Source organism: Eschrichtius robustus, chromosome 4 (assembly GCF_028021215.1).
Source record: "Eschrichtius robustus isolate mEscRob2 chromosome 4, mEscRob2.pri, whole genome shotgun sequence".
Taxonomy (NCBI): Eukaryota; Metazoa; Chordata; class Mammalia; order Artiodactyla; family Eschrichtiidae; genus Eschrichtius; species Eschrichtius robustus.
In genome coordinates this window covers 65,784,164-65,811,108 of record NC_090827.1, presented here as the reverse complement: position 1 = coordinate 65,811,108, position 26,945 = coordinate 65,784,164, and the positions used below count along the sequence as shown (strand labels likewise).

The 26,945-nt window shown below is 36.8% G+C and overlaps 1 protein-coding gene across 1 annotated transcript in view; it reads right to left on the bottom strand.

Annotated features, from left to right (window-relative positions):
• Nucleotides 1-4,774: 4,774 nt before the first annotated feature.
• TMPRSS11D (transmembrane serine protease 11D) overlaps nucleotides 4,775-26,945 on the bottom strand; it is a 47,606-nt gene continuing 25,435 nt past the window's right edge. Inside the window, exons 5-10 of the mRNA XM_068541984.1 lie at nucleotides 18,611-18,768; nucleotides 15,265-15,303; nucleotides 12,432-12,609; nucleotides 9,791-10,050; nucleotides 8,533-8,675; nucleotides 4,775-4,936 (exon numbers count right to left, since the gene is read on the bottom strand). Coding sequence (XP_068398085.1) covers nucleotides 4,775-4,936; nucleotides 8,533-8,675; nucleotides 9,791-10,050; nucleotides 12,432-12,609; nucleotides 15,265-15,303; nucleotides 18,611-18,768 — 940 coding nt within the window. The remainder of the gene's footprint in view (nucleotides 4,937-8,532; nucleotides 8,676-9,790; nucleotides 10,051-12,431; nucleotides 12,610-15,264; nucleotides 15,304-18,610; nucleotides 18,769-26,945) is intronic.

The window sequence follows — 26,945 nt, the reverse complement described above, 5'->3', positions numbered from 1 at the left end:
GTTTGAATCTGCTCTTTGGAAATCAGGGAAGGCCTATGAGCAAGAAACAGAGGGGACATGGTAAGACTTTTGTGCCTAGGAGGACCCCATAGGGTCCTTCTCAGTGTCAATCCCCCATTTTCTTTGTTACTTCTCAATCTTGAGGGGGAATAGGTATGGGGCAAAAAAGGGAACAAGTTTTGGATAGAGAGGTTAATCATAAACTCAGCAGAGGAACCCAGCTTTAGGGGGACTGTTTCATATTCATGAGACAGCCAAGTGAGGAGATGGGAGAACAAAATCTCAAATCGGCCTCCCCAAAGGAAGGAGGGAGAGGCTTGGGATATTTATGGGATAGAGAAGCAGGGTGGTCTGAGGTGTGGAGAGCATGGGGAAAGATGATTGGAAATAAGAAAAAGGTGAGGTAATCGTGGTGCTGCACAAGTGTAACTAAGCTACAGGCTTCTTCACAGAACTCATGGTCAGAAAATGGTGGTGTTGGCATGTTCTGAGGGTGCCAGAACACCTAGCCCTCTGACGTTAAAAGGTCACCAAGTGGTCATTCAGGCATGCGCAGTTGGAGGGTCAGTGGTCCCAACCAGTCTTAATTGGCTGGAGCTTGAACTGGACACAACTTGGGCAAACATCTTATTGTTTAGGTTACATGACACTTGGAGGGCATGCACATTTTTGTAGTAACAATTAAAGGGAGCTTGATTAGTGAAGGCAGGTTACAGGTTTAACGGATCTAACTGATGATTAACCTTAGTTTCACCAGTTTTATCTTTAGAAAATAGAAAATTGATCATATAATTTCCCTTCAGAATTTTGCCTTCACATTTAGAATAAAATCAAAACTTCTTTAGGTGGCCCCCACGCTTACTTCTTCAACCTCTTCTAACACTAGTCTCTCTTTTATTAGTTTTGCTCTAGCCACATTGACTTCTTACTGTTCCTCAAACCCACAAACTTGTAGTCACCTCAGGACTTTTACACTTGCTTCTTCCTCTGCCTTTCTTGTTCTTTCCTTGAAGTTGACTTGGCTAGCCTACAGTAGTGCCTGGCAAATTGTCAGTGCTCAAAAGCTATTGATAAACAAATGAATGGGTAAAAAAATGAATGGTTAGATGGATGAATTTTGCAGGGAAAAACCCTTTATTAATACTATATCAACAGATTTTTATTGCATAAGTAATTTCAGTCTAAGTTGTATGATTGGAGGTAGGAAAATGCCTGAGCTCTGTCTGCTTTTTGAATTAATTTCTCATTTCATTCAGTTCTCTTTTTCTCCAGAATGGTTTTCTACTTAATTTGAATTCTGATCAGTTTGATTTCTTTGCTCTGGATGATTTGTGTCATGGTTGTGCACCAGATTAAACAAACAGATATCCTAATATGCTGAAATTCTTCTTTTTCTCAGATGTTATGCTCCCTCAAAACTATTTGCTTATCATGGGTAGAATCTTAGTCTGGAAATCACCATGGAAATAATCTGCTTTTAAGCCTGACCCATTGCAGAAATCTTCTAAAACATTTCTTCAGGTTATTATCCAGCTTCTGCTTAAATATCTCTCATGATAAGAAAACTGTTCCTTCAAAAGACAGCTGATTCTTACAGAAATGAATCACTAGAAATGTAGGGGAGTGGGGATGATCTGTTTTCCCCAAAGGAGATTAATTAAACTGATTAGAAGCAGAATGGACTGGATTTTGAGATTTGGATTATGTGGACATAAAAAATATAAAAAATTGTATTTTGGATCTGTTTGAAGATTAATGTTTGGCAAATAGGAATTGAATTGTATAAATTAGAGCTTGTGACATATTTAAATAAATAACCTGAGGAGTTCTTAGCTCCCGTCTCTCTAACCACACAGTAATTAGTATCGTTCATGGCAAATGGATGGTCTGGAAGACTCACTTTTGATATTATTATAAGATATTTTCCCTGAGTCTTCTAGAACTACCCCCTTTTTTTGTTATCCTATAATAAATATCCTACTCTTTATCATTGCCTCCATTATATTTCTGTTTGTCATACAATATATTGAATGTCTTAAACACAGGGACTATGTCTTGTTTATCTTAGTTTCATTAGTGTATAGTAGAGAGTATTATAGTAGAGAGCCTGAAATATATAGGGCTCAATAAATTTGCCAAATGAATGATCTACACTCTTTAATTAAGACTTCCCAGAAGTGAAATAGTCAATTGCTTGCTGTAAACTTTCTTGAATAATTCTTTTATTAGTTCTGTTGACTATTTTAAACTCAGGAGTATTCAGTTTGAACATCAAATATTCACTTTGTTTGCCATTTTTAAAAAATTGGTTCATCTGTGTGTTTTCTCTATGATGAAAAGGATTCTCCCTGGTATTAATAACTCTTCCTGGCGCTGAATTAAGGTTCTAGAATGTTTCTTCCAGAGTTTCCAGAATGATTTTTTAAGAACTGAAAAGATTTATGAATCACCACCCCTTCCATAAATATTCAAAATTGCTTTCATGGAGTTACTTAGCTATCAAGAAGATAGATCTCATCAGAACATTAAAAAAATCTCTTAAAATAGGTGTTCTTCTGGTGTTCAAATATCTTTTCATAAAACTATGAATATTTACTATTTTATTTTCAATAAATAATTGAATTTGCTCTATTTTCTGCTAAATAAGTACTTTCCTTTATATAGCTTTCAATGTGTAGAAATAAACTAGTATGTTTATGATTATGTGAAGGCACATGCACACACATACAAACACACCAACACACTGATGCACAAACACACTCCCCTGAGACTTACTCTAAATGGCCAGTTTAATATTGTCCTCACAGGGCGCAGCCAGGGAGTTTCAAGCTGGATGCTTGCCTTAGTTACAGAGCTTGATTATAAGGCAGCAGAAAGTGCCAAGCCTTCAGAATCTAGTTGGCCATTCTTTTGAGAACCAGTTAAATAAATTGTTTTGGATTTTCCTTCAAAAGTCATAACTTCCATAAATACTTAGAGAAATGATTTTAAAATAGTTTATTTGAAGTATTAGTTATTTGAAGGTATACCAATGATTTTTTTGTACATTTCACAGAGTTGGTTAAAATTTCAACTTCTGTAAAGTAAGTGACTTCAGTGTAGGTCTCTTCACAGTTTTACATGAGGAAATACAAGACGTTTTCATCACAATGCATGTAGTTGTTCTGATACCCAGGTGTCATAAGTTAGCTTTTAGAATGAGGAAGCTCTGACACATAGATGATCATGCATAAGCAAACTTTAGCTCTGCTAGAGTCCCGTAAAAATTCAGTAACAATCATAATTCAGACTGTATAAATTGCTGTGCCATTAAATGTTAATAAATTTTATTTGTGTTCTTTTGGTGTGTGTGTGCGTGTGTGTGTGTGTTTAAGGGAGGGAGGGCAGGAGAGAGAGAGAGAGAGAAAGAGAAAGAAGGAGAGAGAGAAAAGTTTCTTCATTAAGATAATTTTATTGAAATTAAGCTATTTAACTTTTTGCTTTTGTTTTTGCAAACCAACTCTTCCCATTCCCCCTGCCCCACCCCCCCATGGAGGCGATAAATTCTCTCATTCACATAGATAAAGAATATTTTAAATAAAAGTTATCATGAAAATTATAATTCTTTGGGTCTCTGGTGAGGAGTGAATATTCTAGCTTTGATCGTAAATGCCTGAAATTCATTGGTTAGTTCCTATGAGAGCATGTTCTTACAGGGTAATTAAGATTGCTGTAGGACTGTACAGTGACTTCGTACTTGTACTTTTAGGATGTAACGCCTCCTATAAAATATTAAGTAACCAGAAATTTAAAAAAATAGTATTTTTCGTTTCTTTTTTTTTTTTTTTACATCTTTATTGGAGTATAATTGCTTTTTACATTGTTGTGTTAGTTGCTGCTGTATAACAAAGTGAATCAGCTATATGTATACATATATCCCCATATCCCTTCCCTCTTGAGTCTCCCTCCCACCCTCTCTCTCCCACCCTTCTAGGTAGACACAAGGTAACGAGCTGATCTCCCTGTGCTTTGCGGCTGCTTCCCACTAGCTATCTATTTTACATTTGGTAGTGCATATATGTCCATGCCACTCTCTCACTTCGTCCCAGCCTACCCTTCACCCTCCCCATGTCCTCAAGTCCATTCTCTACGTCTGCATCTTTATTCCTGTCCTGCCCCTAGGTTCTTCAGAACCATTTTTTTTTTAGATTCCGTATATATATGTTAGCATATGGCATTTGTTTTTCTCTTTCTGACTTACTTCACTCTGTATGACAGACTCTAGATCCATTCACCTCACTACAAATAACTCAATTTCGTTTCTCAAAATATAGTATTTTTCTTGCCTCATACTGTTCTGTCTTAAATGTTATCTACAACTTCTTCCTTTGCAAGTTTGTATACTTTGCCCATTTATCAGCTTTGATGAGACTTCCACAGAGGAAACTCCTCTGACCTTGCAGACTTGTGCAGTTTCCTTTAGTTTCCACTCTCAGGGTATCTGTTTCTCTCACTACTAGCATTTATGTTATCACAAGTATAGTATAATTGTTACCTCTGTAACTAGTTTACAGTGTTTCCCCTGGCACAGTACTATGCAACATTCATATAATTTTCTTGAGAAAATATAAAACCCATAGTAACAGCTAAAAGTTAAATAGTATTTAATCTTTAGTATTTATGTAACAGAATGTTAAAATAGGACACTTTGTTTCTTTTTGCAGCTGAAAAGTTTTAGAATTTTAGACAGGCATATCTGCATTCAGACTCTGCAACAGAGATGTTATTTATTGCACTAGATCCCAGTGTGTTGTTTTATCCAGTCATGGTAGGCTGTCACTAGAGTATACACTCCTGGCTTATCTGGCAGACCACACTGATACCCCCAGCTTACTATCCCCACGAGGAACCAGAGCTGCCGTTCGTCTTCTTGTACTAGTGGGCCACCAGAGTCCCCCTGAAAGAAACAGAGTGATTGATTATTTAAGTGTGAAAACAATGCAAAAGTATTGAGTTTACTTCTATGGCAGTAGAAGTCACATCCAGTATGACAATAAAGTTAGTCTGACATTTCCTGTTGAAATACTAAATACCAAGTCATGCGAAAATTAACAAAATCTTCCAAGTACACGTGTTGTTCCTTCAGCAACTGTGAGAAGATGAGAAGCATATTTTCCAGACTCCACCAGTCTGCTACCCATCCCAGGCTCACCTCCTTCAGGGGGCCATCCCTCGCCTGCACCTTTCCTCCCCACTGTCACCACTTCCAGCTTTGGGCTAGATTAGTTTTTCATTGCCTGCATTCTCACATCCTGTGGGTACTTTCACAATAATGCTGCTTCATTATTTTGTACATGCACATTTGTGTGCCTGTTTGAACTTACTCCCGCTGGATCAGCTCCCCTCGTTGTAGCAGCTGCACATCTCTGCAACTCTCATTGCATTTATGATACTTGTTCAGTGTCTGTTTTTCAGGCTCTACTGTAAGGTCCATAAGGGAAGGGGGGGCATACATATTCTGGACACTGCTATATGCTAAGCTTCTAGACCAAAGGAAATGCTAAGAAAATGTCTGTTGAATGAATAAGTTTTTAGAAATCTCACTTATCTTCCTATTCATAGCACAATGCATGGTGTTTGATATACAGTGTATCAAAAAGTATTCTTTTGGTGAATAATAGAAATTTATATGGCAATGAGTAAAACACTCCTTATGAAATATTTACCAGCAAATTATAATAGTAAGCCAACCAACTAAATATTTGTGCATGTAATAATCTATTTGGGGAGAAAAATTAGGATATCTTACATGCTGTATAATGGGTTAAGTCTGTGGGTTCTGGAGTTAGCCTAGGTTTGAATCCTCTACTTACTAGCTATATGATTTTCAGTAAGCTACTTAATAGCCGTTTGTACCTCAGCTTCCTCATCTGTAAATAATATTTTTATGTGTTTAAATGAGTTTAACATGCGTAGCAATCTGAGTATAGCCTGGTAAATAGTACTAATAAAACTCAGCTGTTATTACCAAGTGTGCTTCTAGAATAGTTTGCTATTCATTTGACTGCTCTTAATAGTAGCTAGTTCTTCCATGCCTACTTAATTACTGGTTTAGATGGGGAGAAGGGTTAGTGTCTGAATTACCAGCTTGATGGCAAGCACTGCATGGAAGTGATTGGCATCTGCCTCCTTTAGATCTTGCACATGTGCTCCAGTTTACCAGTTCTCAGCACTCTCCCATCATTGTGTTTTTCTTCTACTTCTTCTATAGTAAGAGATTTCTTTGCATAATGTCTTACCAAGAGTGGGCAAGCAAATATTAAACTAAGTGGGACATGTAATTTTTCCTGTATCTGGGCAGCTTCACTGCCTGATTGGGCAGATATCTGAGCCTGTGGTCTCTCTTCTAGACCATAGACTTGCTGAGTTCAGGTGATACTGTGTAAGCACAGAGTCTGGCACATAAAAAGTAAATAATGCAATTAAAAAAAATGAATAAACAAAAACAAATAGGATCTCATAAGCTCTTATGTAAAGTGCTATTTTTTTGAGGCATAAACTCTATGCATTATATATAGTATTTCAGCTGAAAATCAGTGAGGCCCAGAGTGGAACACACAGGAAAGTTTCATGGTGAGTTATGGCCTGAACTGAGCTTGGAGGAAGAGCAGAATCTGTATATGCAGAAGGTAAAGTGTATCATGAGTAAAGCATGAATAAACACCCTTTTATATCTCATGTATATCCTTAAGTCAGTTCTAATTAATGCTCTTAGGAGATGTGAAATTATCGTGTAGAGGTTTGTTGCTTATTTGATTGGTGAATTCTTTGTAAAACTACTATGAAAGTTGAGAATTTGTTGTTACAGGGCTAACAATAGAAAAGAAGAAAATGGGAAGGGGAACAAGAAGCATTCCCTACCATCGAGACATCTTCACTTAAAGTGAATAAAAACCAGTGGGTAATTAACAGTGTCTTGAAAATTGATAAACAATTCCCCTCCACCCCCACACAGCTTGTAGTTAAGAAAAATGTTTCATTTTGGGGAAAGTGCTCATGGATTGGGGTCTTTGCCAAAACTATGTAAGAACTACTACTTATCCTCTTTTTCAAGAATGTAAGCACTAAATATAAAAGTCAGCAATGTTTGAGGAAAGAATAGACCTCATTTTTCTGCTTATGATTCAGTCAGGAAAGCAGTAGCAGATTCATCAAGAAAACAGATTGATTTTTCTTAATTCCAAAAATGTAATTTTGGACACTAAGTAGTTGTTGCTTTTACTATATGGGGTTGGGTTTCAGACATAGGAATAAAATCTATTAAAAAATATAACCACATCAGTTGTTTAGATAGTTTAATTACAAATTTAGTATTAAAATCTTATTCTAAGAGAAAAACAAATACCGTATGCTAACGCATATATATGGAATCTAAAAAAAAAAAAAAAAAAAGGTACCGGTGAACCTAGTTGCAGGGCAGGAATAAAGAGGTAGGCATAGAGAATGGACTTGATGACATGGGGTGGGAGGGCGAAGCTGGGCCGAAGTGAGAGTAGCATCGACATATGTATACTACCAGATGTAAAATAGTTGGCTGGTGGGAAGCAGCCGCATAGCACAGGGAGATCGGCTTGGTGCTTTGCGTTGACCTAGAAGGGTGGAATAGGGAAGATGGGAGGGAGGCTCAAGAGGGAAGGGATATGGGGACACGTGTGTGCATATGGCTGATTTGCTTTGTTGTGCAACAGAAACTAACACGGTATTGTGAAGCAATTATACTACAGTAAAGATCTATGAAAAATAAATAGCAACATACCTTCCAAAAAAAAATCTTATTCTAATTACATTAGAGTAAGAATTCATATTTATTGTTAGTGTTTTTATATTTGGTTGAAAATTACAAAGTAGATCTAAATAGTTTTGTTTTTTTTTTCCTTCATTAGTGCTGTTTTACAATTGTGGGAGCTATGGTGACTCAAGTAACTAAGATCTTTGTATAAGTTTTTTATCTTCAAGGTGCTGATATTCAGGTGTTATTTATATTTTTAAAATCAATTATCTACAACTCTTAGATGAGTGATTTATTTAAGTCTTCATAGTAGAAGGTTGAGATGAAAGTTATTGATGTCAGTGATCATGGTCTAGGTTGACAACAACAGTAGAAATGGCTGAGATAGCTGAGATTTCTTTCTTGCTTAGTGCGCGCCTGACATATTTAATCTCCATCTAATCTTTAGTGGCACCTAAAAAGTTAGATACTATTCTTATCCCGATTTTATAGATAAAAGCATTGGTAATAGAGGTTAAGGAATTTAAACCCGGGTCTGTCTGGTTCTTGAGCTTGATAGTTAACCACTTTGCAACTTGGCTTCTCAGAATCAGTGTTTCATGATAGATCAACTTCATATAAGAATCTGTAAAATCTAGACAATACATTTTTAGAGGATCAGGGCTGTGTATTATAATGATACCTCTATGTCTATCACAATATGACATGCTAGTAAGTGCTTATAAACTTGGCTGATAACGTGGATAACATTGTCTTGAACTTACCTGGCATGCATCCGCTCCACCTTGAGATAGTCCAGCACATAGCATTCCAGGCAAGATGGCTCCATTATAACTAGATGGTGCATTACATACATAATTACTTATTATATTGACCCGTGCTTGTTGTAGATCTGAAACTGTGCTGCCTGTTAAGTATAAAAGCAGAGTGAAAATGGACTTCAGGGTAGATAAATTAATGATTCTATGGTGAATATAGGAAGGAATAATTGTACTCCAAACATTATCTCTTATCCAGCAAAGAAGGCTATTGAAAATGTACTAGTAGCTTTTTCTCAGCAAAGATTTCCATAGTAGAGATGGATTACCCCTTTACATAGATCTGTGTTTTTCTTTTTTTGCTTTAGTTTTGTGATACAGTGCCCCTTAGACCTTAAGAGGGGGAAAAAATCTGCTTACTTAAAATTGACTAGTAGATTTTGAAATATCCACTGATTAACTTTGAATTAGAAAATTACATATTGATTAACCTTTAATATAGTAACAAAAGAGAAACAAATCTTGTTTCATGGCTAAAGAATGAATTTATTTTATATTGATATTCCTTCAATATGGCACTGCCGTTTTTGTGATTGGCACAAATTTTATTTACTACATCAGATTACTTTGGGCCATGAAAACACAATGAAATATTTTCTAGGACAATTCAGCCTTTGTTTTGTTTCTTGGAGACATGATCTACAACATAGTTAGAAACCCATGGATATTGTTAATGCTATCCTTCCACTCTCTAGCTGATACTCATTTTCCCCTTGGCTATATTTGCTCTTTCATGTCACCCTTATTTCTTTTTCTCATTTTATTTGCTTCATAAATAAGTGTGAACAATACTTATGTACACACAGAGTTTCTTGGTCTGAAGGCAGGATTTCTTTCAGTTCAGAATACCTTAAAACCCTTAGAGAATACCTATCTAAATCCTCTTATAAATTTTTAAAATTTTCTTTATAGGGGAGCCATTCAAGTCTGTAGAGTCTCTGGATCATGGAAGAACTCATGTTTCTGTATCACTTGCTTTTACATTTTCCTACTACTGTGTGTGAGAATTCTGTATAGTTTCTAGGGACATTGCTTTGATTTGCTGAAGGAACTCTAGTTAGATCTCAGGATGACCAGACTGTAGGATGGTTCTGTCCATAGAACCTACCCTTCAGGTGTTCCTTAATGAAAAAAAAAAAAGCGTACTAGCAAGTACCAGGAGATATTGCTGCTGTTTTTGTTTTATTTTTCCTGAGATACTCACCGGTGTATTTTTGAGATCCCCATCCTGTTACATAAGCAGTGGAACCAGGTGGAATATTCTGGCTAGCCTCTGGGAGGCACACCGTATGGATATTTCTGGTAAAGGCGACTTCTTTATCAAGTTGTAAAAGTGCAATATCATTTTCATGAGTTTCAGGTCTATAATTGTTATGGATTAAAATAGTCCTTACTCCTCTTCTCTCTTTAGGAAATGTTGTGGAGATACCAAAAGTGACAGTCCATTGACGAGTATCAGAGTGGCTAAAAATATGAAAACATGTTATTTGAATAGAGAACTTATGAGAATTTCAAATATTTGGTTTTTGTGTTTGTCCCCTCCACCCCCAATCTAGGAAGTATTTGACTAACATTTCTTTGTGATCTATTTCTGTAATTCTTTACTGGCACAATGAGTGATCATTTGTCTAAAGAACATAGAAATATTTTAGAAAACATATCTTGGGGTGATGAACGTCCTGGTGTTCCGTTATTCCAATAAGGATATACTGATACTTTGATGAACACTAGTATAACACAAAACTTTTCTTTGATTTCTCCCTTTTCTACATCCTTCCATTCAAGCAACTAAGGAGTCTGAAATAATGTTCACTTTAGTTTTAACTCTTTCCTTCCAACTGTTATTTTTTTCCTTTCCTTTAGCCAGAAGTTCCATTTAAATAGTAGTGATGGTAAAGGGCTCCTTGTCTTATTAATTGATGAATGATTTTTCTGTACTAAGTGTGATGCTTCTTGAAGATTTTGGGGTGTGTGTGTGTTCGTATATATTCATACACACACACACAGAGAGAGAGAGAGAGAGAGAGAGAGCACGCATGAGAGGGGGAGAGAGAGAGAGAAAGAGAGTGCACTAATATAAAAAAAATAAGGCATTATCTTGCTGACCTAGGAATAGGGACTTTTTAGCCAAACTCCCAAAATACAAACCACACAGTTAAGAATGGATGAATTTCATGAGATCAAAATTAAGTGTATCATATATAGAGAACAAACTAATGGTTACTAGGGGGAGAGAAAGGGGGTAAGGGCAAGATAGGTATAGGGGATTAAGAGGTACAAACTATTATATATAAAATAAATAAGCTACAAGGATATGGTACAATGCAGGGAATATAGCCAACATTTTATAATAAATGCAGTATAACCTTTAAAAATTGTGAATTACTATACTGTACACCTATAATATATAATATTGTGTATCAACTATACTTCAATAAAAAGTATGTAGCGTAAAAAAGAAAAGACATAAAAATCTGAAAACAAAATTAACTGTACCATAGACATATTTATCAGATGAATGAGAAAAGACTTGCAATGTTTAATATCTAAAATTTTTGTAGAATATACAGAAGTCTGTAAACCAGCAATAAATGGAGGGAAAAACCATTATACAATGAGCAAAAAATATTAATAGGCATTTCATGGGAGAAGCCCAAACAGCCAGTAGACATATGAAAAGATACTCAAACTCACTAATAAGCAGAGAAATGGAAATTATAACAATAATGAGCATCTAATGCATATTCATAAGAATGACAAAAAATTGAAAAAGAATAGTATTGTGTTGGTGAGAAAGAAGTTCGAACTCTTTTGCATTACATGTGAAGCTGTAAAATTCTGGAAAGCATTGTAGTGTATTTAACACACTGTATATATACTTCTGGGTATGTATGTCAGAGAAATTCTTGAAGGTTTATAGAGAGGCACATATGAAGGCATGAGAGAAAGTGTATATGTGCTGCTTTGTGGCAGTGGGAAGTTGGAGCAACCTAGCTGGATGAAGGGATATGGTGGATGCAGTGGTGGACCAGATTAAAATTCCCAGGATTGAGCAAAAACAGTAAGGAAATATGAGGCTTATACACAATGCTACTCATATAATTTAAACACACACACACACACACACACACACCAAAGGTTTTGCAGGTAATTGCATATTTAAAGACATATGTCAAATATTTGTGTGAGGCCTATGGGGGGCAGGGAAGGTAGTAGAAGTGGAATACATGTGTGACAGGAGAAAAATAAAAGGTCTTGTACAAACTGATGAAAATAAGGATCTATGAATTGGAAGGTTGATTAATGCAACATGCTTTTAAGGTTGAATAAAAGCAAAATGTAACCAAATAATTTGATGGTTTTGTGGAGTTTAGATAGCGGAGTTATACGGAAAATAGAAATTATATATCCAGGAGATACTTTCATGAGGTACAGTAGCTTGCAAAAGAGTAAATGCTAGTTAAAAATTCTAAAGAAAAAATAGTTGACAACAAGAAAATACATGAATTTTTTATATTAAACTTCTTTTGCCTCAGGGTCTTTATTGTGAAGATTTTAAAAGATACTCTTCTTTCTTTCTTCCCTGTCTGCCTCCCTCCCTCCTTCCCTTCCTTTCCTTTCTTTCAGCAAATGAATAAGAGCATGGTTTTGGAACCAGTTGAATTTAGATTTGAATCTTGGCTGTGTCGCATATTGGCAGTGTTATTCAGGGCAAGTTATCTAATATCGCTAATGATCAATTTTTTATGCATAAAATGTGATTGATTGATACCCTCTAACACAGATGTAAGTATTAATTGAGACGACTAAGGTATGCCAAGATGGGTAGGTAACTGTGGTCTTACCTTCTGAAGCAGTGAGCTGCTGTCAGGATCCACCTCTTACTGATCAAGACACCTCCGCAGTGGTGAACACCACTCCACTGTAAACTGACTTGCCATGGCCAGTCTCCTTCCTTAGCTTTAGTGCCTCCTATGATTCTCTCGGCAGACAATGTTATTAGGTCTGGACGGACCCCACATTCTAATGGGAAAAGGGAATTAATGTGCTGAGAAGGTCGTGATTCTTACACTTGGCAGAAGCTTTAAGAATTTCATCATCACTTATGACTTTTAGGTCTCTTATGTATTCTTTCGCAGGACATGCTAGACTTTCCAAAAGCATGGTCAATCTGTTATATTTTTAGAGTACTTATGTGACTGTTGCCTATAGACTGCATTTTAGAGAACATTGCTGAACTTAATTGGCATGGAGGTTTCAAATTCCGGAGCAGCTTCAGAGTTCTCTGGAATTCCTCATGAGTGGGGGTTAAGATAGGTCAGTGCTGGAGGCACCAGTTCAGGCCACAGGTTCTCTGGGAAATTTCCATCTTCTCAGTAGCCTTGCTACTCAAAGTGTGGTCTGTGGATCTGCAGCACGGGCCTCCCCTAGGACCTTGTTAGAAATGTTGGCTCTGTGTAGAAGCAACCTAAGTGTCTGTCAGTAGATAAGTGGATCAAGAAATAGTGGTATATATGTGCACATAAGCATGCACACAAGCATGGACACACACACAGGAATGTTATTCAGCCTTAAAAAAGAAGGAAATCCTGTCACTTGCAACAACAGGGATGAAACTGTAGGGTATTGTGCTAAGGGAATTTGCCAGACAAAGACAAATACTGCATGGTATCACCTATATGTGGAAATTAACGTTGAACTCCTAGAAACAGTAGAAAGTGGTGGCCAGCGGGTTGGAGAAATAGGGAGAGTTTGGTAAAAGGGTGTAAACTTTTTTTACAGCTGTAAGATGAATAAGGTCTGAGAATCTAATGTATAACCTAGTGACTATAGTTGACAACAGTGTATTGTATAATAGAAATTTGCTGAGAGAGTAGCAAATTTGCTGAGTTCTCACTAAAAAGAAAAAAGGGAGGGAGGTGATAAATACATGAGGTGATGAATGTGTTAATTAGCTGGATGAGGGGAATCTTTTCATAATGTATACATGTATCAAATCATGACATTGTACATTTTAAATATCTTGTAATTTTATTTGTCAGTTGTCCCACAGTAAAGATGAACAACAATGACAAAAAAAAGTTGTTGACTCTCAGACCCACATCAGGGAACAAATCAAAAGCTGCGTTTTTTTCCCCTCCAACTTTATTAAGGAATAATTGACAAATATTGATACAATGTATATATATTTAAAGTATATAGTGCGATGATTTGATATACATATACATTGTAGAATGATTACCAAGTTCAAGATAATTAACACATCTAACACCTCACATAGTTCTCTTTTTTGTGTGTGTGTGTAAGTGTGATGAGAATACTTAGGATCTACTCTCAGCAACTTTCAAGTGTACAATACCATATTACTAACTATAGTCACCAAGCTGGGCATTAGGTTCTCAGAACTTATTAGAAGCTGCATTTTAACAAGTGATTCATGTGCACAGTGAAGTTGGAGGGAAACTGCTCTCATCATGAAGGCTCTGTAGTGGTAATTCAGTTCATTGTGGACAGTTCAGTCCACATCCGTAACTGACTCTATCTTACCAAATGTGCCCTGGAAAAGGAGTTACTTTAGGTCCACAGAATATTCTCGAGGATAACTGAAGGTTTCTAAGTATCTAGATGAGGTTTATTTAAACATTTTAAGAGAGCCCATGACTCTCCAATGGTCAAAGCTGAAACGGGCTGGAGTGGGCTGGATCACTCAACTCCTCTTAACTCCCACTCCCATGGTTTATTTCCTCTTGTTTAGTCTATTACTGAGAAATTAGAGGTAAATCACCACCAACTGTTTCTATTGCTGGACCAGCTCTGAAGTAGTGACATTGCTTCAATAGGACACCATCCAAAGGCATTTTTTCTAACAGATCTCCCAGATAGAGGAGGACTAGACTTCTGTTAAGAATATACATGGAATATAGGTTCCTTTGCTACATTCTCCAACCAAATTCTCTAGTAAATTATTTAAGCACATTTTAATGAAAAAGAAGCATGAATTAAATATATAATGAAATTGAAAAACACCCACAGAGGAAGCATTAACTTATAACATCACTTAAGTATGGGAGATAGACCAGCCATCAAGATATATTGAACTAATTTCCAACTACCTTTTATTAGCCAGAGAAGTAAACTGCTGTTTTCTAGGGGCTATATTTCTGCTATCCTAGCCTGAGAGTATACATAAGGACATTGGAAAGCAGTGACTTTTCTAATATGTTATAGACATAAAACTGATATTGCTTTTTGTAATTTTTTTTATTATACTTTATGATTAACTTAAATCCACAACAAAGCAAGCTCTTCTGGTGGTTAGGAGAAGGCATATAAATGATGCAACTAAACATAATTTACAAGTCTACTGAAATGCTGCCATGGAACCAGGGCAGGAAAAACTTCCCAAAGCTGCCAAGAAAACCTTAATGAGACCAAACTTTTACAGAGTGGTGGAGTGGCATTGCTACTTCTTCCTTCTAAAAGGAGGGGAAAACTTAAACATCACTTCACAGGCCAACAGAATCAGCAATATCTTATCTCAACAACAACCCACATGAATGAACTAAGAATAAAGATACCATCTCAATAGACACTGCCTTGGCAAAGACTACAAATCGCTTGAACATTTACTGTTTTTATTTTGGTAAACCACATTTACAAAGTAATTTAAAAGCTTACCTTGAGTTAAAATATATTCTGTATCCACGTCACTTATTGCTGGTGTTAAAAAGAGAGAGAGAGTAAGATCAATACAAAAAGGACTGTATACCATTTGACCTTAATTTCTTAGTGTGTAGTCCTCAGACAACCATAATCAGAATCATTTAGAGGACTGCTAAAATACAGACTCCTTGGCTACATCGCAGACCTGCTGAAAGAATCTGAGTCATGGCCTTCAGAAAACTGTTTATAATATTCCCTCAATTTATTGTTTGCACACTAAAGTTTGTGCTTTAATTTCTCATCAAACGCTTAAAAGATACTTAAAATTTATTTAAAAGATATTTCTGCTCTCAAGTCACTCAGTTTACTTGGGAAAACAAACATAATCATGGAGATACAATGTAGTAAATGCTATAAGAGAAGTTAATTTTTCATTTTTTTCTAATATATATGTATGTACATATAACTATATCTGTATTACTTTACTGATACTATTTGTAGTACTGCAGGTATAACAAAATATAGGGGGTCTGCCATCACATAATTTATAGGTAGAAATTGATCAAGAAATCATTGAAATAAATTTAAGTGTGAAGTAGAGAGGATAAAGGAGAGAGTTACTAATGATTCTGGTTCACAGATGTTATCATGATGAAAATAACATTTGAGTTGTATTTTGAATACCTAAAAGGAGTTTTTCAGGCAGGTGAGAAGTGAAAAGGCATTCCAGATGAGAAATATAGTGGGCACAAATGCATGGAGGTGTAAGATGTTTGTGGAACAATAAAGTCAGTAGAGCTAATACAAGTGTTGCATGTAGGGAAGTGGTGGGAGAGCACAGAAAGGCAAATATGTTGGTACCAGATAGTGACAGTTTGTATATTCCAGTTTAATGTCTGCTTATAGAACAGTTTTCTCTGCATGTCCTACAGCCATCTCAAACTCAATGTCACCAAATTTTACTCCAAATTTGCTACTTATATTTTCTCCTTTAGTAAATGACACCATTTCCACCAATAGCTAGAAATCTGAAATGGTCTCTGACTCCTCCTTTCTCATCATTTCCCACATCTTATTGCTTTCCAGATTTTGTACCTTCTAGCCTCTAACCATCCTTTGCATTAGCACCGTCTTCCCCCTCCCTTTGGCTACTACTTTAGTTCATGCTTTCATCATTTGACACCTATTCCCTGCCTCCACTTTTGCCCTTTTTAATGCATCCACCTCTACTTTACCAGACCGACATTTCTAAAAATGTAGATCATATCAGAGTATATTCTTCTCTGCTTGAAATCTTTTAATGAGAAATCAGCTTCTTATTTCCTATAAGATAAATCTAAACCTCTCAGACAGGTGTTCATGTTCTCTAAAGTCAACTTAAACAAACTTTTTTGCTGCCAGAAGTTTCACAGGGCTTGGACATCACACCGCTTTGTAAGTGTTAGAGGAGGCAAAACATCCTTTTGGAGAAAGGAAATAAAAAGAGCTGACCATTCCTTTTCATTCTTTGAGCAAAAAGACTTTATTTCAATACTGGCTCCCCTACATGCTGTCTGTATGCCCTGGGCAATTATCTATCGTTTCTGAGTGGGGACAATAGAAGGATCTATAACATGTGGTTGTTGTGAGGATTAAACAAACTGTAATGCATGAGCACCAGCCAGTCAGGAAGGACACAGCCACCTATGGAGCTGGATCAGTGTCTTGGAGGTCCTTGCTGTGCTAAGCATTAATGCTGTAGTTGCAAGGGGAGGAGCTGGGAGTCCAAGGTGGGGATGGGAGAATTTGGAGGGGTTGGGGAGGCACCTTTGTAGGGCTGGTGCAGTGGTTATTTACCAACAGATAGGAAAGAATTTCAATATTTTAACAACTAGTAAAACTGTAACAGGTATTTGCTGATTAACTACCAGTCCAATGTGGGAACCACCAAAATCCCTTAATTGTGAGCTTATTATGAGGGGAATCATGGTTTCTTAAGCTAGCAGTGCATGACAAAGTTGAAGGAGTGTCCTTAAATTCTATGCATATATTAAGTAATTCCTTTTTTTTTTAAAGTCATGCAAAAATATTAATGGAGTACTTATTATGTGCTAGACACTGGGCAGTAGAAGGACAGTAGGATGAACAAAGCAGACTGGTCCTTGCCTTTAGAAAACTTACAGAGTAGGATGAAGACACAGAAATAATATTGTAGTTTCAATTGTGATAAATGCTGTAAAGGAAAATGAAGGCGTGTATGACAGAGGTAAATAATTTAGTACTGGAAGTTAGAAAAGACTTACATTAGAAAGAAATGATTCAGATGATACTTGACAGATGCAAGGGGGTGATAGAACCTGTGTTATAAGAAACTGGAATAATGTATGCAAAGGCCCTGAGGCAAGAAGGAGAGAATTTTTGCAAACAGAGAAAGTGAAGGTGTGGCCAGATTGTGGTGAATGAGGAAGAGAATGGTATAATAAATGGCTAGAGGGGTAAGTATGAACCAGATCATACAGTGCTTTAGATGAGATCACCATATCATTTATTGTCCAAACCAGAAGACGTAAAGACTAATATTAATAATGGTTCTTGGACAATTGGCATGAACCCAGGACTGTCCTGGGTAAACCAGGAAATATGGTATTCTTCTTACGTGTGGTGTTTATGTTTTGTTTTTATTTTTGTTTTGTTTTGTGGGAAGCCATGGGAGGCTTTTAAGCAAGATTGTATTTATATTTTAAAATATTTCCTTGATCAGTATGTGGACAACACATTGGAAAGGGCCAAGAAAGTATAGAAGCAGAGTAGCTTGGAGGCTAGTGCTGTAGTTCAAGTAAGAAATGATGTTGGCTTAGACCAGAGTGATAGCAATAGGGATGAAAAACAATGGAAATAGATTCCATTCTAGGCAGAAGTAGAGAGGATTTTCAGAGAGGAGGTAGGGATATTGTTAAATCTTCTAATTTCCTTCTTAATGCTACAAGTATTTACCAGACACCTTCCAATTGCATGCTCTTTTCTCAGGGAGATAGATCCTTAATTAAATTGTTCTCTGAACTCGAACAGCTATTTACCATTCTTATAACATACCTACAAATTGAACATCTGACAGCAACATCCCTTACAAGGAGGGTTGAGAGGGAAAAACAATAAAGAATTTTTAGCAAATAAAACTTACTACATGAATGCTAAATGATTCTTTAAAACTTTAGGATATTTTATATTGGAGAGCTATATATTATAGTTAGCTTCATAATACATTGTTTTCATAAAGTTTAATTCCAAGGGAAAAAAGTCAGTCTCTCATTAAATCGAAACATGAATTAGAACTGGTAGAGAGATATATTGAAATGAAATGGCTAAAAAAAATGATACTTGCGTGTTAACTCAGTTGAAAGGTCCATTGCCAAGTTTCCAGAGTTATTCAGCATTTGGCGTAAAACAGACTCAATTCTGCTTTTCACTGATGGTCCATTGTTATTCCTGGTGAATTTAAATTTCATGACAATATCTGCTATCACATCATTGCCACTTTGCCTGAAAAACCATAAAGATATTTTTAAAAATGTATAATTATGATAATTTTCTGTCGTTCTCTTTATATACTCTTCTTGATTAAGCATTAAAAACATTACTTAAGAAATTTAACGTTAGAACAGATTCACCTAACAGTGTTTCTGTATGTAATGATATATCACAATGCTATCCCACAAACACTAGATTTCAGTGCATAGTACACTGTACCCACCATTCAGGATAGCTTGTTTTAAAGTCAGAATGCCAGAGTTTGAACACCAGCTCTGCCATTTACTGTTGGACTTTAGGTAAGTTTTTTGTTTCTTAATCTTTCTGTACCTGTATCCTCACATTAAAATGGGTTATTATGAAGATTATATGAATTAACATATGTAAGACTTTTGGGAAGAGTACATAGCATACAGTAAGTACGCTGTAAGTATTAGCTATGGTTAGACTTCACAGATCTTCAAAAAACCCCACTCATCTCATTAAACAAACTTATAAAGGGATGAACTTCCAAGTTTATGTGACTTAAAAGCTCAAGTTAATTTTCTGGTACCTACACCCCCTTATCTGGCTACAAAAGCAAATTTTAACTTCTGTAGTCATACGTTAAGATTTTTATCTCTGTTTCGATTAACTGTTGATACTTCTCACAAGAACCTTGATAATTTGGCTAAAGGTTATAATTCTCTAAAATCGAGATAATATCCATTTCCTCCCATGTAAATTACCATGTAAATCACTTCCTCCACCTAATTTTGGCGCTCTCCTTTTCTGAAAATGAATGTGCATTAGGCACATTTGGTTTTGATGCTCTCATACTCACTCTAGGCTGCCTCCTCTCATCTCAATTGCTGATTTTGCCATAATATTCACCCCAGATATTAATTTAATATTTACTAGGTAAATACTAAATAAGCATCTTTTTTGTGCTGGGCATTATTCTTAGTTTCAGAAATTAGCTATAACCAAGATTCACAGTTGCCATTCTCATGAATAGGGCAGTTTAGATGAAGAAGCAGACACTGAATAAATAATTACATCTTACATTTCTAGCAACATGAAAACCTAAATAATTTTAAAATGCTTTTCATATAAAACAACCAGAAATGCTAGCTAAAATATAATAAATTCTATTTGAAATGCAAAGTTGGGCTCCTGTGAAAATAAGGGAAATCTTAGAAGACTAAAAATAAAGAAGAATATGAATATTACATGTTAAGCATTAGAATTCCAATAGTTTTGTGTTTCAGCATTAATAGATACTGGAGATGAGGTCTTGGGCTAGTACAAAATAGGGAGATGGACAGGAGGTTTCAGAATAAGGCTAGGTTTCTCAAAGAACTAGGCATTCAGTGAAAGCATAGATTAGAAAGAAGAACTACTCACATCATAAAAGAAAAAGAAGTTTAGTTGTCTCAGAGGTCCTGGTCTGGATGGAAAAAAGGTTCTCCTGAGAATTCATAATCATGAATCTGACTTCCTGAAAGTTTTGGATTTACATTAATACCACCTGCATGGTCCCAGACACTTTAAGAAATTAACCAAAAAATGGTCCATGTGATGCCAATCCTCCTAGAGTATCTGATAGAAGCAAATGCTTTGGAGGTATGTATGTTAAATCCAGACTGCATAGGATCCCAATTACAAAGTGGGATTAAAGATAAGCATACAACCTCAATGGTAAACAATACATCATGAGCTAAAATCAGAATAAGAAGAGCATCCTCAAAAAGTCCACATAATAAAATTAACAGATATTCAGGTAAGTAAATTTGAAATGACTAATGACATAAAAGGGGAATTATAAATATAAGAAAAGTATAGTACTTTTTCAAAACAGGTAAACATAGTCAAACATACTTTTTAATTGAAATGAAAACTTGATGGATGAATTACACAGAATAGTAGACAAAGCTGAAGAGAAACTGGTTAACTGAAAGAGATGAAGAAATCACACAGAATGTAACATAGATAAAGGTATGAAAAAGATCAATTAGAGGCTAAGAGACAGGAGACATCTCAAAGTTTACCTAGTGAAATGCTAAAGAGCACAGAAAAATAAAGGAGCAGCAGTATTACAAGAGATAATGAGAATTATCCGGAATTAATAAAGACACGAAGCCTCAGATCGAGATGAGTCTGAAGCATACTCAATAAAACAAAACACTCACACAGATACATCATAATAAAACTCTGAACTCCAGAGGCAAATGGAAGATTTTCAAACAATAGAGAAAAAACTAACTACCAAAGAAAGTTTTGACTGAAGGACAATTGCTTAATAGCAGCGATAAAAGGCAGTATATAATTGTATCTTCAAAATGCTGAGAGAAAATTGCTATCAACTTGGAATTTTGTATCCACACTAAAGTATTATTCAAGAATGAGGCTAAAATAAGGACCTTTCATGCATCACAACAAAAACAAAACTAAACAAATGTGTAGTTTATTGTTCCTGTACTCGTGTTAAAGAATTTATGAAGGAAGTACTTCAGTAAGAAGGAAATTGAACCCAGAAGAAGGGTGTTTGTTAGGTACAGGAAGACATAGGAAACAAAGGAAATGGTAAACTGGTAATCTAAAAAGACATTGATGGGGGCGGAGTCAAGATGGCGTACCAGGAGGACATGGAATTCGCGTCTTGTACAACTGGGCACCTACCAGGCACTGGTGGGGGACTGTGGATACCTAATGGGACAGTAGGAACCCCCAGGGACTGGGTAGGACGTGGGGCCTGGGGGGAGTGAAGGGGGAGGAGAAGTGGAGGCGGGATGGTACTGGCACTCCTGAGGGGTGGCTGGGGAAGGGGAAGGGATCCTACGCTTGAAGGGAGAAATTGGGGAACCATTGGGAGGGCAGAGGATCAAAAAAAAAGGGCTAGGTTTCCCCTGCCCACTTGGGCCCCCAGGAACCTGCTGAGATCCCAAGCCTGATCCTCTGCCCACCGAGGCCCCCTTTAGCCATGTGGTCCTGAGGGAGTGGGAGGGAGGGAAGGGAGAGCAAAAGTAAAGGCCAGACCTATGGGACTGGAACCCCTGAGAGGTGGCTGGGGGAGGAGAGGAGTTCCTACACCCAGCGGGACCCACCCATGGTTAGGGGTCCAGCGGCGACGGGGGAGACCCTGGGGGAGATGGTAGGGGAGGGGTGCGAAGGAACAGAAGGGAACACAGCCAGTGCTTTCCCTGTCTGCTTAGCAGCTGGGGAGCCTGCTGGGCTCCCGGGCCTAATCCTCTGCCCTTGGAGCCTCCCTCCTGCTGCGCAGAGCCCAAGCCCTGCTCCTACACCCCCACCCAGGGCCCCACCTCTACACTCGGAGACCCCCTCTGAGACCCCCTCCAACGCACTGGGCCTAAACCCCACCCACACTCCCTCACCCAGGGGCCTACCTCTAAACTCCAGAACCCCAGACTCTGGCGACCCTCCTTTCCATGTGCTGCTTCTTCCCTTCCACACAGGTCCTAAGCAGAGACCCACTGTGCCCCCATGCTTGAATTTTGCCCTGCCTAGGCCCCGCCCCCAGGACTTTTTCGAGCTACGTGGGTCCTGAGCCTAGGCCCTGCCCCACACACAAACGTCACCCCCCCACCCACCTAGGTCCTGCCCCACACTGAACCCCGCCCCTGCCTAAGTTCCACCCCACCTAAACTCCACCCCCATAGCCAAGGCTTTTTTCTGTTTTTTTTTTTTCTTTTTTCCTCTTTTAGATTGGGGTTCTGTTTTACCTTGTTGATTCATTGTTGTTGATTCTTTCATATTTTAATTTTTCCTAATAAATCTTTTATTTTTCAAACTTTATCTTATTCTTTATACTTTGTTATTGTTCTCTCCTTCTGGCTTGCTTCCCCCGCCCACTTTTTGTTTCCTTTTTTCTGTTGTGGTCTTATTTTATCTTATTTTACCTTGTTGCAGTTGTTTCCATTATAGTTTTATTTTTCCTAATATATTTTTTATCTTTCTAATTTTATTTTGATTTTTATTTTTTGATATTGTACTGCCCCTTTTTTTCTTTTTTCTCACTCTTTTTTTTTTTTTACTGTGCCACAAAGCTTGTGGGAACTTGGTTCCCAGGCCAGAGGTCAGGCCCAAGCTCCTATGGTGGTAGCTCCGAGTCAAAACCGCTGGACTAACAGAGAACCTCAGACCACAGGGAATATTAATCGGAGTGAGATCTCCCAGAGTTCCTCATCTCAGCACCAAGACCCAGCTGTATGCAACTGCCTGCAAACTCCAGTGCTGGAGGTCTGAGGCCAAACAACTAGAAAAACAGGAAAACAGCACCACCCATCAAAAAAAAAAAAAAAAAGTGACAAAAAAATATGTTACAGATGAAAGAGCAAGGTAAAAACCTGTAGAACAAATAAATGAAGATGAAATAGGCAACCTACCTGAAAAAGAATTCAGAGTAATGATAGTAAAGATGATCCAAAATCTTGGAAACAGAATGGAGAAAATACAAGAAACATTTAATAAGGATCTAGAAGAACTAAGGGGCAAACAAGCAGTGATGAACAACACAATTACTGAAATTAAAAATACTCTAGAAGGAATCAATAGCACAATAACTGAAGCAGAAGAATGGATAAGTGACCTGGAAGATAAAATAGTGGAAATAACTGCTGCAGAGCAAAATAAAAAAACAAAGAATAAAAAGAATTGAGGACAGTCTCAGAGACCTCTGGGACAACATTAAACACACTAACATTCAAATTATAGGAGTCGCAGAAGAAGAAGAGAAAAAGAAAGTGTCTGAGAAAATATTTGAAGAGGTTATAGACAAAAACTTCCCTAACATGGGAAAGGAAATAGTCAAGTCCAGGAAGTGCAGAGAGTCCCATACAGGATAAATCCAAGGAGAAACACCCTGAAACACATATTAATCAAACTTTCAAAAATTAAATACAAAGAAAAAATATTAAAAGCAGCAAGGGAAAAGCAACAAATAACATACAAGGGAATCCCCATAAGGCTAACAGCTGATCTTTCAGCAGAAACTCTGCAAGCCAAAAGGGAGTGGCGGGACATATTTAAAGTGATGAAAGGGAAAAACAACCAAGATTACTCTACCCAGAAAGGAATCATTCAGATCCGACAGAGAAATTAAAACCTTTACAGGCAAGCAAAAGCTAAGAGAATTCAGCACCACCAAACCAGCTTTACAACAAATGCTAAAGGAACTTCTCTAGGCAGGAAACACAAGAGAAGGAAAAGACCTTCAAAAACACACCCAAAACAATTAAGAAAATGGTAATAGGAACATACATATCGATAATTACCTTAAAAGCAAAAGACTTAAATGCTCCGGCCAAAAGACGTAGACTGGCTGAATGGATACAAAAACAAGACCTGTATATATGCTGTCTACAAGAGACACACTTAACCTACGGACACATACACGCTGAGTGTGAGGGGATGGAAAAAGATATTCCATGCAAATGGAAATGAAAGGAAAGCTGGAGTAGCAATTCTCATACCAGACAAAATAGACTTTATAATAAAGACTATTATAAGAGACAAAGAAGAACACTACATAATGATCAAGGGATCAATCCAAGAAGAAGATATAACAATTGTAAATATTTATGCACCTAACATAGGAGCACCTCAGTACATAAGGTAAATGATAACAGCCATAAAAGGGGAAATTGACAGTAACACAATCATAATAGGAGACTTTAACACCCAACTTTCACCAATGGACAGATCATCCAAAATGAAAATAAATAAGGAAACACAAGCTTTAAATGATACATTAAACAAGATGGGCTTAATTGACATTTAGAGGACATTCCATCCAAAAACAACAGAATACACATTTTTCTCAAGTGCTCATGGAACATTCTCCAGGATAGATCATATCTTGGGTCACAAATCAAGCCTTGGTCAATTTAAGAAAATTGAAATCGTATCAAGTATCTTTTCCGACCACAACGCTATGAGACTAGATATCAATTACAGGAAAAAAAACTGTAAAAAAATGCAAACACATGGAGGCTAAACAATACGCTACTAAATAACCTAGAGATCACTGAAGAAATCAAAGAGGAAATCAAAAATTACCTAGAAACAAATGACAATGAAAACACGACTGCCCAGAACCTATGGGATGCAGCAAAGTAGTTCAAAGATAGAAGTTTATAGCAATACAGTCGTACCTCAAGAAACAAGAAACATCTCAAATAAACAACCTAACCTTACACCTAAAGCAATTAGAGAAAGAAGAACAAAAAACCCCCAAAGTTAGCAGAAGGAAAGAAATCATAAAGATCAAATCAGAAAAAAATGAAAAAGAAATAAAGGAAACGATAGCAAAGATCAGTAAAACAAAAAGCTGGTTCTTTGAGAAGATAAAGACTATTGTTAAACCATTAGCCAGACTCATCAAGAAGAAAAGGGAGAAGACTCAAATCAACAGAATTAGAAATGAAAAAGGAGAAGTAACAACTGACACTGCAGAAATACAAAGGATCATGAGAGATTACTACAAGCAACTCTATGCCAATAAAATGGACAACCAGGAAGAAATGGACAAATTCTTAGAAAAGCACAACCTTCCAAGACTGAACCAGGTAGAAATAGAAAATATAAACAGACCAATCACAAGCACTGAAATTGAAACTCTGATTAAAAATCTTCCAACAAACAAAAGCCCAGGACCAGATGGCTTCACAGGCAAATTCTATGAAACATTTAGAGAAGAGCTAACACCTATCCTTCTCAAACTCTTCAAACTATAGCAGAGGTAGGAACACTCCCAAACTCATTCTACGAGGCCACCATCACCCTGATACCAAAACCAGAAAGATGGCACAAAAAAAGAAAATTCCAGGCCAGTATCTCTGATGAACATTATATGCAAAAATCCTCAACAAAATACTAGCAAACAGAATCCAACAGCACATTAAATGGATCATATACCATGATCAAGTGGGGTTTATCCTGGGAATGCAAGGGTTCTTCAATATATGCAAATCAATCAATGTGATACGCCATATTAACACACTGAAGTATATAAACCATATGATAATCTCAATAGATGCAGATAAAGCTTTTGGCAAAATTCAACACCTATTTATGATAAAAACTCTCCAGAAAGTGGGCATAGAGGGAACTTACCTCAACATAATAAAGGCCATATATGACAACCCACAACCAACATCGTCCTCAATGGTGAAAAACTGCAACCATTTCCAGTAAGATCAGGAACAAGACAAGGTTGCCCACTCTCACCACTATTATTCAACATAGTTTTGGAAGTTTTAGCCACAGCAATCAGAGAAGAAAAAGAAAAGGAATCCAAATCAGAAAAGAAGTAAAATTGTCACTGTTTGCAGATGACGTGATACTATACATAGAGAATCCTAAAGATGCTACCAGAAAACTACTAGAGATGATCAATGAATTTGGTAGAGTAGCAGGATACAAAAGTAATGCACAGAAATCTCTTGCATTCCTATACACTAATGATGAAATATCTGAAATAGGAATTAAGGAAACACTCTCATTTACCATTGCAACAAAAAGAATAAAATATCTAGGAATAAACCTACCCAAGGAGACAAAAGATCTGTATGCAGAAAACTGTAAGACACTGATGAAAGAAGGACGATACAAACAGATGGAGAGATATACCATGTTCTTGGATTGGAAGAATCAACATTGTGAAAATGACTCTACTACCCAAAGCAATCTACAGATTCAATGCAATTCCTATCAAACTACCAATGGCATTCTTCACAGAACAAGAACAAAAAATTTCACAATTTGTATGGAAACACAAAAGACCCTGAATAGCCAAAGCAATCTTTAGAAAGAAAAATGGAGCTGGAGGAATGAGTCTCCTGGACTTCATACTATACTACAAAGCTACAGTAATCAATCATACAATACTACAGTATGGTACTGGAACAAAAACAGAAATATAGATGAGTGGAGCAGGATAGAAAGTCCAGAGATAAACCCGTGCATATATGGTCACCTTATTTTGATAAAGGAGGCAAAAATATGCAATGGAGAAAAGGCAGCCTCTTCAATAAGTTTTGCTGAGAAAACTGGACAGCTACATGTAAAGGAATGAAATTAGAACACTTCCTAACACCATACACAAAAATAAACTCAAAATGGATTAAAGACCTAAATGTAAGGCCAGACTCTATTAAACTCTTAGAGGAAAACATAGGCAGAACACTCTT